The 18,728-nt window shown below is 45.3% G+C and overlaps 1 protein-coding gene and 3 non-coding genes across 5 annotated transcripts in view; 1 reads left to right on the top strand and 3 right to left on the bottom strand.

Moving 5' to 3' along the window:
- Positions 1-2,035: 2,035 nt before the first annotated feature.
- Positions 2,036-2,107, bottom strand: trnaa-cgc. Its single transcript has one exon. It is a non-coding gene; the product is annotated as a tRNA-Ala (tRNA).
- Positions 2,108-3,008: 901 nt separating this feature from the next.
- On the bottom strand, positions 3,009-3,080 carry trnaa-cgc. The gene has a single exon. It is a non-coding gene; the product is annotated as a tRNA-Ala (tRNA).
- Positions 3,081-7,448: 4,368 nt separating this feature from the next.
- trnaa-ugc lies at positions 7,449-7,520 on the bottom strand. Its single transcript has one exon. It is a non-coding gene; the product is annotated as a tRNA-Ala (tRNA).
- A 4,540-nt stretch (positions 7,521-12,060) lies between these two features.
- The window catches only part of sema4f (sema domain, immunoglobulin domain (Ig), transmembrane domain (TM) and short cytoplasmic domain, (semaphorin) 4F), a 45,898-nt gene continuing 39,230 nt past the window's right edge, over positions 12,061-18,728 (top strand). The window contains exon 1 of one of the 2 annotated variants that reach the window (XM_035624072.2): positions 12,061-12,921. In XM_035624072.2, coding sequence (XP_035479965.2) covers positions 12,816-12,921 — 106 coding nt within the window. In that variant the 5' untranslated portion in view covers positions 12,061-12,815. Of the gene's footprint in view, positions 12,940-18,728 lie in introns of both variants that reach the window. The other variant, XM_035624071.2, reaches the window with a different exon arrangement.

Raw genomic sequence — 18,728 nt, 5'->3', positions numbered from 1 at the left:
GCCAATGAACTGCCACTTTGACTGTACACGTAATTGGAGGAATAAAAAAAAAGTAAAAGATTTTTCTGTGTATGGCAAGTATCATGAATAAAACTGTTTTATGTGTCAAAACAACAGGGCAACATTCCTTCCCTCTTCTTATATAAGGTACCATGACGAGATGAAGCCATTTAAATATGCAGCAGGATGTGCTGCAGGTGCCCACCACGAACTTAACCAAATCCTTTTCTTGAATTATTTCGGTCACTGTTTGTTGTACAGATGGAATGAAACAACCTCATGACAAGATCAGAGCAAAGCAAGTGATGGAGAAGTCCGATGCTGTCCAATGAGTGTGTTCCTGGGTGGCTCCTCTTCCATTCTTTGCCCAAAGAAATCTGAACGTGATGGAGATGTGCATTGGAGACAATGACCGGCTCAAGTGATGTAGTATTTTCTGACATTAACTGGTGATTCTTGGTGTTTCTCCTAAACAGATCGGCATTCGCTAGTTTTTTGCCCAGAGGGGTAACGCCAGCAACCGAGTCTGTCACATTGAATTTACCCCCCCCCCCTTAAGAAACTACCTGTTCACCCGGTCGGGAGAGAAAAAACCAAAGAAAGGAGAATTTTTTCTGACGTTGTCTCAAGAAATCTCGTCAGTCTGCACTCTCACGGGAGGAGAAGCTGTGGCCGCGATGCAGCGGAGGCGATTGTAATCGGGAACATCGGTGGCTAAGTTGTTGTCAAGCGCAGTGACAACAGCACACACTCGACTGGACTCGATTGAGGTGACAGGTTTGAAACCGAGGAAATAAACTGGGGGTTTTTTGATCAGTGTAAGTGCAGGCAACGGATTGAAGTGTAGTTTTGCAACATTTGAAGGCAACACGTTTGTCTTAAATGTATCACCAGTACACAATACATAATTGATTCAAACATTTTCTGGTGGCTTCCTGGAAAGTAGCCAGGGATAGACGTACACAGAAGGCGCAAACCAACTGACAGTCATTGCCATCCTACTATATAATTTATGAATTGAGAGATTTTGGACCACAACACATATTGCTCTCTCTCATGAACACATCCAGGAGGATGGGAGATGTGAGACCTGGGCTCTGAATCCCCCTTCCCACGAGGGATGAACCCTTTTTTTCTTTAAAAGAGACTCGCGGTTCCATAATTCATCCTCTGATCTCGTACAGTATTTAAAGAACATATGATTCATTTGCTCTCTTCCCAATTTTTTTTTTCAAAATTCCCAAAGAAACTTTAGGTCCTCTCATCTCCGCTCCTGCTAATCAGTAAGCAGATGCTTGGGAGGGAGAAACGCCACTCTCTTCCTCCTCCCTCCTCTCCTGCTGTCACTCCGTCTCTCCCCTTTTAATTCCCTCTGATTTTTCTTCCATCCCACTTGCGAGATCTCGAAATAAAGGAGCTGCTGTCGCGCAGCGCAGACGCCCGGCTGGAATCCTCCCCCCGTTCCTCCACAAACCTGTTCTCCCTCCTGATGAAATTACGAATCCATATTCAAGTGCTGATTATTGAACCATGTCCTTTATTAATTGACGCGATGCGTGTTCTCAGCCCAACACGGCATTCGGCCTCCATCCGACCATTTTCCCTTTTCCATGGGCCTTATAGTCAGCCAAAATCCAATTTTATTTCTACTCCTTATTCCACCCCCACTCCATGCTCTCTGCTTTCCTCAACCCCCCCGCTCCCTTTTACTTCCTTCATTTCATCTCCACCTCATGCTTTCTGTTTGCTAAAGGATGGGGCTCATGTGGACAAAAGAGAAGAGGGGGGAATAATTGAGATACAATGAAAGAATATGGTGAAATAACTTGCTCGATGCACATTTATCAAACAACAGTGCATTTGGTGAATGAAATTGTTCAAATTGGTGAATGATTGGGGTCTGTTTAGTGTAAAGTGTAAGGATGTTTGGTGGATATTTTCTAGCAAAATACCCTTGGACTTTATATACATCATGCAGCATTGTGTAACACATAGGTGGGAAGAATGGTAGCTCTGTGTCTTTAAAGAATAGTAGTGGAGATGCTGGGGATTGAACCCAGGACCTCATACATGCGAAGCATGCGCTCTACCACTGAGCTACATCCCCTCTGATTATCAGTCATTTGGATTTTATCACATTCGTCGAAATGCAAGCGTAAACCATATTTACAAAAGAGCATCATTGCACAGTGTGTATCTGCACTGACTATACTCTTTTTTTGTGCCTGCACACCTGCTTATTCGTGCAATCTTCCCATCTGTCAAACATGCGGCAGTATCATGCGTCTCGGTGACTTTGACCGCGGCGTGACTGTCGGATTGCCGAGAAGTGTGCGAAAAACAGACAATCACCCATGTGAGCAGCCGCTCTGCAGACTGTCCTGCAGACAGATCCACCTTGTCGAGGAGAGGGGTCGTGCCGGTTGGCGCTGACACAAAGGGCACGTTAGCTCGGACAGCCAACCTTTACAAATGCGGTGAGCAGAAAAGCATCTGAGAATGAACACGTCCAACCTTGAGGCGGAGGGGCTACAACTGCAGACGACCACGTCAGGTTCCACTCCTGTCAGCCGACGACAGACATCTAAGGCTGGACAGGTGAAGGCCGGAAAGACAGATGAGCCTGGATTTCTGCTGAGGCTGCAGATGGTTGCACCAGAGTGGAGAATGTTTCCTTTGTTGCTGGCCGTGTTCGTCCCTCTATGGCCACAGTTTACTATCTTCTTGTGGTTGCTTCCGGCATGATAATGCTCCAAGTCATATCACACTGATTTCATGAACCTGAAAATGAACTCAGTGGACTATTGGACCAGTCACCAGATCTGAAATGAACAGAATCTCAGGAGACAGTTTGCATCATCTTGTAGAATCCATGCCGTGGGTAATATGACAGCAAAGGGAGGAAATATCCAGTATCAGTAGGAAGTTTCTGTTTAAGTGTGTGGTTAGTGTACGTTGTATTACACATTTTGATTCTGTTGTGGAAACAGTCCAAGGTATAAAGATAGTGGAGATGCTGGGGATTGAACCCAGGACCTCATACATGCGAAGCATGCGCTCTACCACTGAGCTACATCCCCTAGGTACAGTCAATATTGATGGCATATTTATACATTTTAGTGTGCTTGTTTTGTTAACAGGCCAAGAGACTACATAAAAAAGGCCTAATTACACTGTTAATGTATTCAGGACAAACAATTTAATTTTTAAAAAATGGGGAAAAAAAATAACTGGATAAAGATAAAACAACAACAACATATAGTCTTCAACGTGTCAGCCTGAGGATTAAGATAGACGCAGACAGCCACACACAAGCGCAGTGAATTACTGAATCAACGATCCAAGGTGCAGTGTGATCTGAATAAACGGAGTGAAACTATCTGTGTCCTCCCTACGGCCATTTATAATAATAATAATGATAATATATTTGATTTATAAAGCGCTTTTCATGTACCCAAAGCGCTTCATCTTTTCACCGCTGGCTTCTGACGTAATTATTCCCAGGTGATCTGACACAGTCTGACCGTTAAAAGAATTTCGAGCCTGAACGCTTCGAGTCTGAAGGTCCTGGTGGGTGTTCAGTCGAAAACCCTTTTGTTTGAGACCATGCAGCCACCGGTAATTAGTTTGAATTAATTTAGCTAATTGTTTGACATATTTTATTTTCTATCCTTTGTATTATATCTACCTATTACACACCCTAATGCAATGTATATTTCAGCCAAATCTTTCTCCGCCCTCAACCAATAAATGCTTTGTCACCAAAAGACCTTTGCACATTTTTTGGCAAAGCAGCTATGAAATGGGAATATTCCACATCTGCCCAGGCCCAGATTTGCAGCAGAGCGATAAAGCCAACAGAGGCAGCGCCAGCCGAAACTCGCAAGCTGTGGTGGCTTTTTTTACTGCGAAAAAGGATTTTAATATCTGCGCTATCAGCCACCCACAGCAGTTTGTCTTCAGCGCTGGGAACAAGACATGAAAAATCTGCAGAAAAATATCTGCCCTTGTGATGTCACTTGAATGTCATTCCCCTATGAAATTGTTGACTGTAAAACCTCTAGGCCCCCCCTCACTCCTTCTCAATTAAGACACGTTGTCTCCCTGGATGAGATTTAATAACATGTTGCCAAGAACATCTGCCTTATCCTGTCGGAGGTCAGAGTTTTTAGCATTAAGAAACAATGACCCCAATCACCTCGCATGTCTATCCGTAAACATCTTGTCACATCCTCGGCTGACCCACACTAACACCTCTCACACACAACAACACACACAACACTGTTCAAATCCACTGATGGGAGGATGGGGGCAACTACTGTTTTTGAAAAAAAAAAAAGCTACGTTAACAACGAAATGTTGTAGATGCACACATTGAGAGCTAAAGGTTTGTCCAACTGAAGCTGGGAGGGGAGAGGCAGCATAACACGATTTTTGTACTGTATGTATACTGTACTGGGCATAGGTTATAATCCTCCATAAAAAAAAAAAAATACCTGCAATTAGTTTAAATAATAAACGCAAAAAATGTAGAATTATACACAGGACCCAAGTTTTTTTTCTTACTTGCTATGATACCTAAAATGTTTTCTACGACTGTGGAAATGGTGATATGAATTATCACAAAATGATTTATTAACCATTAAACCATCAGTTTCCACTCATAAACCCTCCATAAAGGATACCTTGGTGAAGTGCAATGTTGGAAATGGTTAAGAAAAGAATACATGGACCATTGGTTTGTGCTTTTAAAATGAATTTGAAGTCTAAACAGCAGTGAAATCAAACTGACAGATTTTGCTGGTTGCTGCACTTGTAGATTACACGATTAACCATGTAAGTAGCTGCAAACCCAAGCAGGTGTTTAGTGTTGCTTCCTCTTTCTCTGTTTCCTCACATTCAGAATCATGTCTTTCCATTTATACGCTGTGGATCAGTCTATTGGCTTTTTTTTAGTCATGTATTAATGTCACAGGGAGCCAAGGAGCTTCACTTTGCACTGAGCACTTGTTTCTTCAAACAGATCGCAGCGGGGTGGAGGCGCACAATGTCGTACTTGCCCCGGGCTCTCTCTCTCCCTCAGCTTCTCCTCGCAGTTGGAATGGGTTAAAAGGATTAAGGGGACATTTACATTGGGTTGGGTGGAGCGCCGAATACGCTGACAGGGACTCCATCGCTGTACATAGTCGGATAACGCTCAATGTGTAGCTCATATAGGTCAGATTTGAAAATCGCATACATTAACACACATAAAGACATCAAGGGGATGTGACGCTTTAAGACTGCTGAGAAGAGGATGGATGGGTGGTTGGATAGATGTATAGATGGAGGTGATGTTGGGGGGGGGGGGGGGGTTGCAACCTGATGTTATATGTTGTTCTAAGAAACTGAGTCTGGCTCATAAGGGAGTTGATGATGGCATAATCTACTTAATCTGATTGAGGGCAAGGTTTTCTTCACGAGCTCAATAATTGATAGCACCATCTGCTGCGGAATCGGTCTACCAGGATGGCGCACAGAAGGAATTGGGTTAGAGCCACACTGGCCAATAACATTTTACCTTTCTTTGCCATGTTCTCAAACAAATGCAAAGTCTTCACACGTATGTTACTGATGAATATGTCCCTTTTTTCATAGAATTGAACTGTGATTGTTTCAAGGAGATGTATTATGCTCATATTCAGGTTCATCATTTTAATTTGGGCAATTACTTGAAAAGATTTACATGCTCCAATGTTGCTCATCCATTCCTGCAGCGCCTCTCTCTCTCTGAAATGCCTTGGTTTGAGCTCCTGTCTTTTTAAGACTTTTATTCAATGTTTCAACTGTACTGCATTACTTATAGCAATCTATTTCAACTGTTTATCCATAACTTTGGCCAACAACCAACCGTTTCATCCTTTCTTCCTTGTACTTTGTTTTGAACTGTTCATACATTGCTGTTAGCCTTTTTGCTAATTGGCCAACTATTTTAACGCATCATACATTACTTTAAGCTAAAATTTAAAGCTAACTTAATCCATTATCTATTACTTTTAACTGTCTATTTGAACTTTTCTCCCGTAACTTACTTTGGGTTTATTCATTTTAATCATTCACTCATTATTTTGACCCACTCAACTATTCATTCGTTGGTGTTTCTCTTTGCTTGCCAACTTATTCTTACACATTTTTAGCTGCAAAACATGTTGTGGGGGGTTGGACCTATATTTAATTTCCTAAAATGACTCGAGCTAATACATAATCTTTACTCCATAACACCTGGTTGGGAATTACTACATTAGCCTTGGCAATATTCAATTGAAGTACTGTAATCAGCCGTTGCTGAAGAGCCGCATGTAAGCGTGTCTTACAAAGCACTTTCAGAAGGATGAGGCTAATAACTATATGAAAGAATGGCTACACCGCAGACGTGCAGGCTAATTATAGCTGGAATGATCCCTTTTAATTAGATGAGGCTTTTTAATAGGCTATGGTGTGTGTCGATGTGAGTGTATATGCTTATGTATAGATGGTATGTTTGTGTGTGTGTATGACATGTAAATAATTGATTGTTTAGCTTCCTTTGAACATGGTTAATTCACAGTACAGGGATGGATGGCACACAGTTTTCTCCCATGGCTGTATGGAGGAAAAGGTCATGTGTGAGTGATTAACAGACACTGAAAACATGCACTACGATTTGTGTGCGATGGCGCGAGACGACTTTGTTTCCCCTGCCGAGCCTTGTGTGGCGACACCTCAGTGTAGGTGCAGCAACACGCGTGTCTTGGAAGTCATGTTGCGCTCATGTCACGATGGAAGCGACGGACTAATGCTACTACTTGGGGATGGTGGGCAAATTTTTTAAGCCACGAATTTAAAGACAACAGAAGGCTGGAGTGGGCTGGGATTATTTTCAGTTGCCCCAATTATGATACATCCAATATGTCATGCATGTGACATAAAGTAACTGTAATGCTGCTTGATGGGAACCGAACAATCCGAACTGGGATTAGTCTTCTCTTCAGTATGGGTTAAAAAAAATGCGGGAATGTTTTCAGGTTCTAGCTGGTTTTGTTTTTCCTGTGAGAGCAATTCTTCTTTTCACCCTCTTGCTCTGCTTACAGAGACCAATGTTAGGAGGGAAATTCATGGAGATGGAAACAGATAATGAGCAAAGATAAGGTTATGCTTGAAAAAAACATTTCATATTGTATTCATAATATAACTGTGTATCTGTCATGAAAACAAAAATCAGCTGCAGGCCTGAAAAAATCAATTTCACTTGAAAATGTCGGTTTCCTTGTAAATTCCACTGAAAGTGACCTATTCTGTTAATTGGAATTGATTTACCTTTGAAAAAAGGGAAATGCTTTTACATAATGTACACTTGAATAGGCCATTGTAGTCATTGTAATATGGTGTGAGCCAAGGGAGAGAATCTCCCACCCTGTGTAGATAAGAAGTGGAGATGCTGGGGATTGAACCCAGGACCTCATGCATGCAAAGCATGCACTCTACCACTGAGCTACATCCCCTCTGTCATCCAGAAAGAAATTGACAAGGTCCAAAGAAAATTCTAAAACGTTGACAGTGCCATTTTCTTCCTAAGATGTTGTAATCAGTTACGTTGGTTCCTTCGGGTTTAGTGAAAATGGATGAAAACTAAAATATATTGTATCATGCATCTCAGATTAGAACGGCGATAAAGACAAATCACCCAGTGAGCATGCATCGGCTTCTGCAGACTGTTTTCACCTCTTTGTTGAGGAGAGGGGTCAGACTGGTGGCAGCTGACACAAAGGCCACATTAACAACGATAGGCGACCTTTACAACTGCGGTGAGCAGAAAAGCTTCTCAGAATGAACAACACATCGGACCTCGAGGCAGGGGGGCTACAACATCAGACGACCACGGCAGGCTCCGTTCCTGTCAACCGAGGAGAGACATCTAAGACTGGAAAAACATTGTCCATCTTCCATCCATGGATCCGAGTAACCTCGTGTCAACAGTCCAGGCCGCTGCTGGTGTAACGGTGCAGAGTGTTTTTCTAGACACACTCTGCACCTCTAAATACCAATCAATCATGGTCACAGCCTTTATAGAGTAGTGTTGCTGACCATGTTCATCCCTTTATGGCCACAGTTTACCATGTTGCACTTTGTAAAAATCCACATCTGCTGTTGTAAGGTCCCTTGTGGGCCATATAAAATAATTGACCACTTATATCATACCAACCTCTCTATTGCTTTCTGATTTCAGGTGATGATGATGACTATGATGATGATGATGATGACAATGACGATGATGACGCTACTCCCAGCTGACGGCAGTTCCTCCCTCGCATAAAACTCTGCAGTAATTCCACACACAAGGATGGTATTTATTATGTCTGTCGTTCCTTCATATATTCCATCTGTCTATCTTTAATAGCCTGGACAAACACACTTCAGTCTTACCTGGGCTCAGCACAACAGAGTCAGACCCACTGCCCGCATCCTGTCCATCTCCACCCTCCAAAAAGCAGCAGAATCCATTGTTGGGGATTAGTGGAAAAAAGGTTTTGAGCTGTTTGTTCCATTTCCTCATCGGCAGAGGTGAAGGATTGTGGGGTAAATCAGTTGGCAACAAGCCAGCAGCGATAAAAAAACAAGTAGTGTATATCACACAGGGAAGGGGATTGATCCCAAGCTCTGCTTGTAATCTGTTTTAGTCCGACATTGTAGGTCAAATATACACATGCCCAGCACTGGATTTCTGCAATGTGGTTTTTATTCCATCCATTAGATTGACGGCTTTATTGATTAATTAAGACAGACAGCGGGAGGGGGCAGAAAAATGTATGCAGGTGCAGCATGGAAGGGGGAAAGTACGATGGGAAATAGGGACATGGGGGCAAGAGAGGTTAGAAGATGGAGAGAGAGAGGAAAGCGAGACATAAAAGATGGGGGGTATACATCTTGGGTTTAATTAGGGAAATGAAAGCTGTTAACTAAATGAGTGTTTCTGTGTGTGTGAGAGTGCACGTGGCCCGTATGCTCTTTGGGCACAAGGCTCCCATCCATTTGTGAATCCCCCACTCTCTCTCTCTCACACACACACACACACACACACACACGATAAGTACTGGAACTGAATTAAAAAGCACGACTGCAGTAATTACCTACCCGGCAGATCGACCCAGTCACAGATTGGCTTGATTTGATGCAGAGGCAGACCTCGTGATAAATACTCTTTCCCTCTCTTTTGGATAAAGTCTTGAGGTCCAAGAACAAGGTCAATGTAACATGCACGTGTGTGTGTGTGTGTGCGCGCGCGTGTGTTTGCCCGGCCTGGAGCTGATCAAGGAGCAGCCTACTCACGGATTCGCAGCCATATAATTACATTTGCTGGAGGAGATGGGTTGGTCAGTCTCTCTCCAGCTCTTGCCTCTGTCTGATTTTCTTCTGTCGTCCTCCTCGCCCATTAAAATTCCCCCCAGCTTCAACCAGTGGCCTCCAACTACAAGTAACACATACACACATGCAAGAACCTTTGGCCTGACCCAGAGTTGGCTCTTGTCTGCCACAGAAATTTGCACACGCGTGCGCACACATACTGTACACCCTCAAACGTGCATTTGCAGACTTGTGACAATGCATAAACAGGCATGCACACTGATACGCACGCATTAACCGAAGGGGTGCAGGGTCACGGATTGCAGCGTCCATCAGGGTCTGAATATTAATGTGCGGTGACAGATAAGCAGCCGTGGCAATCCCTTTAAGGCCATGCTCCTCTCTGGTTGGTGCTTCTGGTTAATCTATGCCAGTCTGAGCAGCCAATTTATGTAAATGTTGTGCTTCAAATTTGAATCAGCGTGTGCGTGGCGGTTTGAAGGCTTCAATCAATCTGAACATGTGTATGTGTGTGTGTGTGTATCTCGCTTTATCTTTGTGTCTGCTTATCCTACCATCTTGTTGACTGATATCTTGATTATGGATGGTCTGTTTTAGTACTTGCTTTACCTGTCCAGAGGGGGGCAGCAGTGAAAAGAATTTAAATGACTGTCTAGCAAAGATATTCATACTTTCATATAGGTTTGTTTTGTCCCAGATGGACTGCAGTAAATCTCAACAATGACTGAACCGGAGGGGATCTGGACCTCCACCCTGACACTGATAAACGTGCTCGCCACCCAGAAGCCACGGGTGAACGCAGGGTGGGGTTTTCAAAAGTGCCCGCAGCCCCGACGGCCGCTGCAGCCTTCACAAATGAAGACATCCATTGTGATCGTGTGTGATGCTTCATGATTCAAAAGTCATTGGGCGCGTAACGATGAGACTGATGAGACGCGCACAGTGTGAGCTTAATCGGGCTTGATCAGAGACGGCGCCGCTCACTTCTTAGCTCCATTTGGCTTTTTCTTTATCATCGCTCCCTCACCTCTGACCCCCCCGCCTCCTCCTACCCCCCCCTCCCTCTTTATCCACCAAATCCTTTAATCCAGGCTCCCTCTGTGACCCCTCCCTTTTGTCCCAGGTTGGGGTACATGTCTGCACCCCCGCCCCGTGAAATTGGCCGGTTAGCAGTGCCAGCCATGCCGCCGCTCTGCTCCTGGGAGAGAAAGAGGGAGCAAGTGTGAAAGAGAGTGCACATTTTTTTTCTTACATTTTTTTATGTTGCCGCTGTGCAGCTGTGGGGGGAAAAAAGAAAACATTAAAGTTGCAAAACAGGCTTGAGCCATTTTTGGCTCTTTTTTTTTTGATATCTGCGTGTCATCACCAGGAGTTATGTTCATGTTTATTTATCTTTAAGTAGCAAGGAACTATCTGGACAAATTAATGGCACATGGTAGAAAACAACCTCTCTGTGAGTTATTAGTGGCTAGGGCCTGAAGAGCATTGACCTTACATCTACTATTTAATCATCTTTACTTTGGAAGCTCCTCCTAACCCCCGCCCCACACACCACCCTCCCCAACCCCCAAAACCACAAGGAGATGACTTGCAGATGAAGTAAGAAAACTACAACACAGAGTAACTGAATAAATTAAAGAATGTTAAACAGGAAATTAAATATGTTTTAATTATGTGAAACAGACTGTAGCCTAATCCAGCTTCATAGTCGCTGAAAGGAAAATCAACAAGGATGTGATAGTTCAACAACAACAATAATCCACAAAAGGGTTTCTGAACGGGTCTTATTTCACCCATACAACTTTTGGGAGCCAGGTCACACTGCGACATGTTCATGTTCATGCTTAGGTTAGAATGAGTGCAGATTATATCTTGTTTAGTATTTTATGTCTAATAGGCACGTTACTGTCACTTTAAGGGAAGTAGCTCACGGCGTGGATTGGACATCAAAGTATCAAGGTGCCTTTGAATTTCGTTAGCGTCACATTGATGTTGACCATTTTCCTATTACGATTGATGTACACGAGTCCATCTGAGGAAACCAACGGATCTCAGCTCCCACAGAGTCAAGAGAAAACCTTGCTCCACATGGACGGATGTTCAATAGATGACAGTCCAATAAATAATCCAAAAACATGGACGATCGTATTTAGAATGAAGGGATCGGCCATGATCAATATTCATGAGAAATAGTGTGTGGATCATTATTTTAATATGAGCTAATATTACATTTGTATTACTATTCATCGTCAGATTCGTCGCAGTCTCCTCGTATGGTTTCTAGCTGCGGTGATAGAATAAGAAAGGAAAACACTGTCGGAGATTCAATCGGGAATCAAATCATCTTTATTGAATTCAAAATGAAGCTCTAATATGACTGTTTTGTGTGTGTGTGTGTGTCCGTCCATTTATCAGAAGCGGTTTTAAAAGCGGTGGAGTTCACACACGAGAAGCTCAACTGCCCAAGGAAGTCAAAATCCCAAATCCGACCCCAGGAAGTTGTAAGACAGGATGTCATCACAGTGGAACCTCATAAAAAAAATAAAATAGAAAAAAGATAAAAGCCCGACCTTTTTGACGTCTCACGTCAGTCTCTTCCCCGCACCTGTCCCCGTGACGTCATCCTCCCACCTGCGCTCCTCTCGCGCCGCCGCTTCCGGAGGGCGGGGCTCGAGACGGTTGAGTTCGAGGTCGGTCAGCGCTCGAGCGCGACAGCAGCAGCGCCGAGCCTTGCCTGTCAGACGTGCACCGGCGCGCGCGCGCTCGGTGTCTGGCTTTTCTCTTCGCAAAGGGTGTCACATTGAAATGTTCTCACTCGCTTTCATCGCTTTCTTGCGCGGCAACATCTTTTTTTCCTTCTGAAGTGTACGCAGGCGGCGGTTCGCTTGCACCGGCGGGACGGAGTCGGCGACGCCGCGGCGCAACGAGCGCGGAGAGCGACGCGGCTTCGGCTTTAGTGTAACTGTCCAGGACACCGGGCGTTATTCCTGCACGAGAGGGCTCCACTTTTGGATGAGTTCGCAGCACAGTTTTTTTGTTGGAAAAACACCTGCGAAATCTCCACTCCAGTAGTTTCCGCTCCAGGTTTCTCAGCTCGTCGCTCTCCTCCGGTGGAGAATAACACCACCAGCCCGCAGTCGCGCCGAGCGGATGCGTGCACTTCTGCGCGCTTTGTGCAGACTGTGGCGACGGCAAGAGAGCAAGCCCGCAACCCAACGGCAGAACACAAAGTGTTGAAGAAGCGTGCACTTCATTTGGACACAGTCGCACCAACTTCTCGGTCGCTGCCTTGGACCGAGCCCCGCGCCCCACCTTGTGACGCTCGGGGCAACCCGCGGGACCAGGATGCACAGCAGCTGAGGCGCACCAGCCCGGGGACTTTAGGCTGTTGCAATCGGATTGGACGCACCTCCGCCTCCGCGCGGGACCGGGACATGAGCCGAACCAGGACGACAACTGACGGCGCGATGCTGCTCGTGCTCCCGCTGCTGTGCCTGCTCTCCGGAGCCTGCCGGGCTGCGACCCTGGGCGGAGTGGAAGGCGAGTACAACCTGCAAGGTGAAGGAACACACACACACACACACACACAGCGTCGTATTCTCTCTGAGTGTAGTATTATGTTATTGATATTGATGATGATGACAATAAGAATGATGATATTGATAATGATAAAGACAAGGTGTCGAAACAATCACGCGGGAGTCTGGAGCAAGTTTTCACGTGGTCCGACATTATTTAACCATATATGCATATATAGGCTCCGACATGTGCCCAAAAAGATGCACGATAATCTCTGGCAAACACCTGAATTCAAGTCTGCACTGTGCGTCAGCGTCTGCGCTGCGCCGCCGTTTTTACGCACGCAGCGCGCCATGTCCCCGCGCTGCCCGCCGCCGTTATCTGCAGCTCGACGCCGACAACAAGTGCACAGACCGGGCCGCACCACCGGGCTGCTGGCCGGTCGACCCAGACACGTAGCAGTGTTCACACTTAAAGGAGGGATTGATGCATGTTCGGGAATGTTGTCTCTTCTCATTTGCTCTGACGTGGGGAAAAGGGCAGAGGTCAGGATCAGTGGATCAGCATCTTGCTCTGGGGCCACGTCAGGGAAGTGGACGCAGGGAGGAGGACTTTGAAGTGACCACTGCAATCGCCTTTGGTGTTCTTGGAAAGTGGCTTCGTGCGTCCCACTCCCAGCCATATTGAAACATGTTGATAGGGGGAAGAGGATGACGGGAGCCAGTGATAGATTTATTAGACGACCATAAGTCAGAGCGAAACAGGCCCCCTCTTTGTGACCAGTGGGTTCCACAGCACAGACTCTGCCTTCTTGTTTTCTGCAAACTGACTGACAGTTAAAAATGGAAAGCACTAAATGAGAGGAGACATCCACCACAGCAAAATAATAAGAAGCTCATGAAGCAATATTCACACGGAGCTACTTCGTGACCTTTTGGAGATGGGTCCGCAGTCTGTGTCTCCCTTTTGTCCAAGATTTGAATGCATTCTCTCTTGTTGCTGGCTAATAACCATCTGTGTAATATCTCCATTTGAGCCTCTCTTTTTTTGTTCCCCTTGTATGATTCTCTTCTTTCATCCTCCTTTCAATATTTCTGCCTGATTGTTCAGTCTCTGTTTCTCCCTCCACTCTCCCTACCATGTGACGGTGTTTACACCCAGATGCGGCGAGGTGGAAAGATTTAGAGGTTGCGTCACTGTGTCCGTTGACCATTAGCCTGCACTCCGGTCACATGACTGTATTAATGGGCTTTGGCTCCACCGCTGCAGCAGAACCTATACTGTGGCGCTTTAGTCCTTTGTATTTCTATGATTGACTTTCATCTAAATGCTTAGGTGACATTGTCCCTTCTTGCGGTTACTTTGCTGAATGAATGCAGTGTTTGTAATTCAGATCCCAGTCTCTCTGTGTGTCATTACGCAACTGTGGCCTGTGGCACGCATTGGCCCCATGACAGATACAGTCAGAGCGAGTGCCAGCAAAAGGCAACGAGGGCGAGACTGAGAGGCAAACATCCAGACATGATGCAGCGTCTCTCATTCTCACAAAACAATTGGAGATTAAGAAATGCATTGATATTTGTATTTCATGTAGCATCACTGTCGAACCAGATATATCAAAGTGCAAACACGCACGACTCTTATCTAATTTAATACCAGTTCAGTTCAAAGCAGCTACAGTGTGTGTGTGTGTCTGTGTGTGTCTATGGGCTCACAAGCTTCTGTGTTTTCTCATGTGTTGTGATAAGTGTAGAGAGACTCATGGTCAGGTGATCCGTGTGTGTTTGTGTTGAGCTTGGTTTGCAAGTACAACAAGATCCAAGAGTGGAAGCTAAGGGAAACTGCTTTCAGTCTGCCGACAGTCTCCGGATACTGTCTGATATGAATAGCCACCAGAGGATGAATCCTGAGGAGTTTGGTGATGGCCTGTCCTTACAGCCGGCATCGCACAACAGGCCGAATCATGTTCATCGCTCACATATTTCCACGGGAATACACTTTTTCTTTTACAGTGCAGTTTGGTCCATATCATCTACTGAATGGGTCTTGCATTAGAGATCTTGTCATTTCTCCCTGCTACGATACGATCTATGAATATTGTACTGGTAAGATGTGTTCACAATACTAACCGGTGGCTAATTAGCCTGATGTGGAATCGTTCCAACTCTCTGGTTAGGTGTTTGGGGAGAAGCCATAAAATCGTCTGACTGAAATTGCACGCTGCCCTAATGATTTTACCATCAGGGTTGTGGGATAAATTCAAAAGCACCTCAAATAAGCCTGTGTAGTCGGGTCATGATTTTGCTAATAGAAATGAAACATATTCACAAAGTACACGTTTCAATTTAGACGTGTTGGTAAAGTAGAAGGAAGCAGTTTTGTGCTTAAACCTTTACGTTTAAAGTGCTGATGTCATTTCTATAATGACTGTTGGGCTCCGGTGTGTTCATGAAACCAAACTAAACTTGACACTGTGAGTCTGCGGGTTGTCTGTGGTGACGGGATCAGAGGGCGGCCCCTCTGCCGGCTCCGCTCAGTTCCGCCGGTCCACAGCAGCAGTTTTAATGCTCCTCACATGAAACTCATTAGGGCGTCGGCACACGAGGCGGAGGGGCCGGGCTGCCGGCGGTGCAGCGGCTGTGTGGCCCGGGGTTCACTCACGGTGAAGGAGAGCGGAGCTGTGCCTCTTAATTTGATCAGCTTGCTGGAAGCTGTGCAGGTATATGGGTTTTTTTGCGCTGGAGGCCACCCAGTCTCCATCCACTGTGCCACCTGCTCGCTCACCAAAACTATACTTTTTCTTTTGTTTGTAGTCAACAGGGGCTCAGCGGAATCTCTATTCAAACATTTCTCCCTCCAGTAGCGCTCAGTGAAGGAGGTTTGGTCGATTTTTGTTTTTAGTGCCAACATTCGCTGTTGGCAAATGTGTGTGTGGGCGGGAGTCCCGTACAACACGGATTATCAAAGCAGCCTGGGAAATACAGTTACCGCCTTGATGTCACTACATACTGTTAAGTGGTGGGTGGGGAGGAGAGACTCCGGTCTGTGCTTCTCGTGATTTTGACCTGCCAGGTAAAACTGTTTTCCTCACACTAAATGCATTCGGCTCATACTGTTAGAGTGTGAACGGTGCAGCCATCGTCAACGTTTTCGGTCAAGCTTGAATGAACTCCACAGTTGACTTCAGTTTCCTGTGCTGCTCATCTGCCGGTTCCACAGTTTCTCTTGAGGTGCGACCAAAAAAGTGTCGTCTTATTGAGGAGGTTTGTGTCTAATAAGACTCGTGATGAATTCTGTTAATTGATGGTGGCCTTAAAAAAAAAAAAAGAGGCAAATAACCGATAAGGTAGTTTAACTTGTTGCTCATTGACATGGGTGGACTCATTTGTCATTTATGCTATTTTTGGAAAATGTGGTCATGTGCATCTTGTTTGGATGAGTGGTTGGATCAAAATGTGCTCATTTCTCATCACTGCAGTGTTTTCACATCATAGAAATGCCTGGGGGATTCGACCAGGAAGAGTGTTACCACCAGACTGTCTGAATGGAGTTTTTGCCTGTGAGAATACATGTGGACTTGAGTAGATTGTGTGTTGTTTGGGGTTGAGGCTGCGTCGTCGTCTCCCCCACCAGGGAATATGAAGTGGTTCTGCGAGGCCGACAGAACAGTCTCTCTTCTCTCTCCTCCCCCTGCATCCTATTCTCTCTCTCTCCTTTGTTATTCTTTTCCAGCCCCTCATCCCGCTCCTTGCTCTGAGTGTACATGAGAGGGCCCGGTGGATTTGAGTGGCACCAGGGGAATGAGGAGAGGCATCACAAGTGCTTTCAGGACTTCTTTTTAGTTTAGCCCGATAACCCCCAGCTCTTTGTGGGCTGGCGCTGCATAATGGAATGCTGCGTCATTTTAAAAGCCGCCCTCCTATCTATAGTATATCTCTCTTTGGCATGAACAGAAATAACACCTCTTGTTAGAAAACGTTTCCATCATGGCTGTGTGCAGTTATTAGTAATCTCTTTCTTTTTCTTCTTTTTAGTTACATTTCCGTGTTATTCCTCCCCTTCACCCTCCCGTTTTCTCATCTCATTTCACTGTTCTCTATCAAAACCCTCCATTTTCTGATTATCTTTGTTGCCGAGGTCAGGTAAACCCATTCCATTATCCTGTCTGACTGTTTTAAACCGACTGAGCTAAACCTGAATGTACCTCAAAAAATTGAAACTAAAAAAAGTGGTTGAAGTTGCGGGAGAGGAGGTGAATAAAAGACGGATACGAGGAGTAAATTCCCAACAAGCCTCAGCCACCTACAGAAAATATTCCCTCACTCCTCCATGCATTAGTCAGCAGGGTTCATCAGCGTCGCGTACGCCTGCACTCATAATGCTTCCTCTGTGAAGTCCAGACATCGGCCACGATACTGAGAATTACATTAGCACTGTGCGCGAGCATAGTTGTGCCGTGCAGTCTCCCACGTTGTTTGTGAACGGTTTAGCCCACACAGGCACTCCTGTGGCTGGAGCTTGTCAAGAGGGAAGGTCAAATCGAGGCAGATGTCAAAAGGCCACACACACACGCACGCACGCACACGCACACACACACACACACACAGTTGACGCAAGCAGACTCCCCGTGTTGCATTCCCGGGAGGATTTCATGACTTCGATTCTCGTGGCTTTTTCTCTCAGCGCTGATTTTGGTCATTTCGTATTCTAGTTGGTCCATTCCCGCCTAGACTGATGCGAGACATGTGAAGGTCAATGAGGTAGGCTGATGATGTAGGTGGGTTGCTACAAATTCTCCTTTGTCTCCATTCATTCATTCCTCCATCCATCCAGCCTCGTTCTCACTCCCTCGTTCATAAAATTCTTGCCAAGTGTGCTGTGTCATGATGTAGAAGCTGGTTGAATATTCTGAGGGGGGGGGGGGGTTTAGTATGTATTACCTGCAGAGGGCTTTAGCACCAGAGACTGCATTGTACACCTCAAGCATATCATGAACTCATTGGCATTCACTCCTGCTTTCTGCCCTCGTCTCCTTCCTCTATAGCCCTCTGTTGCGTGAAAATCCCATCTGATGGAAAGCGAGTTGAAACCAATTATAATGCGCGCAGAACAATTTTCAGCATTTAACACAGGAGACACACTTGAGCTGTAGACTTTTCTCTTATTTTCTACCACCTGTTCTATTTCATTTCAAGTTAAAGTGAAGCTTTATTTAAATGTCAATCAAGACACGACAATCCCAGTTGCACTGCGAATTTAAACTCTTGCTTCATGTGTTGAAATCTTGAATGACTGTGATTCATGCCTCTGTATTGATTTTATCATTCACCAAGTGAAGGTGCTGTAAAGGAGAACAAGGAAGGACGGTGAGAAGGTTGGATATTAACTCTGTGATTTAACGACCCAAGAAAATAGGGGTGAAAAGAAGGAAAAGCAGAGGAGGAAGGTCGCAAGGAGAAGGAATGGGAGGAAATTCAAAACTGATCTGATAAGAGTTGGGGAATTGACTCAGAAGCAAATAGTTATTGATGAAATGCGACAGAGAAAGAGGCCGTCATTGATCCGTCTCATTCAGGACAAAACCAGCCAGACAGAAAGACAGACAGACAGACAGGAGGCGAGGGCGTGGCAGGTTTGAGACGAGGTCGGAGGTCACACACAAGAGCACCGTGTTCACGTCGAGGCATTGACAGCATCCACTTAAGCTGTTAGCCTCTTCAGGTCTCACACACACACACACACACACACACACACACACACACACACACACACACACTCACACACACACACACACACACACACACACACACACACACACACACACACAC

This window comes from Scophthalmus maximus, chromosome 2 (genome assembly GCF_022379125.1).
Source record: "Scophthalmus maximus strain ysfricsl-2021 chromosome 2, ASM2237912v1, whole genome shotgun sequence".
NCBI classification, from domain to species: domain Eukaryota; kingdom Metazoa; phylum Chordata; class Actinopteri; order Pleuronectiformes; family Scophthalmidae; genus Scophthalmus; species Scophthalmus maximus.
The sequence above is the reverse complement of the archived record's forward strand: the minus strand, read 5'-3'. Positions and strand labels throughout refer to the sequence as shown.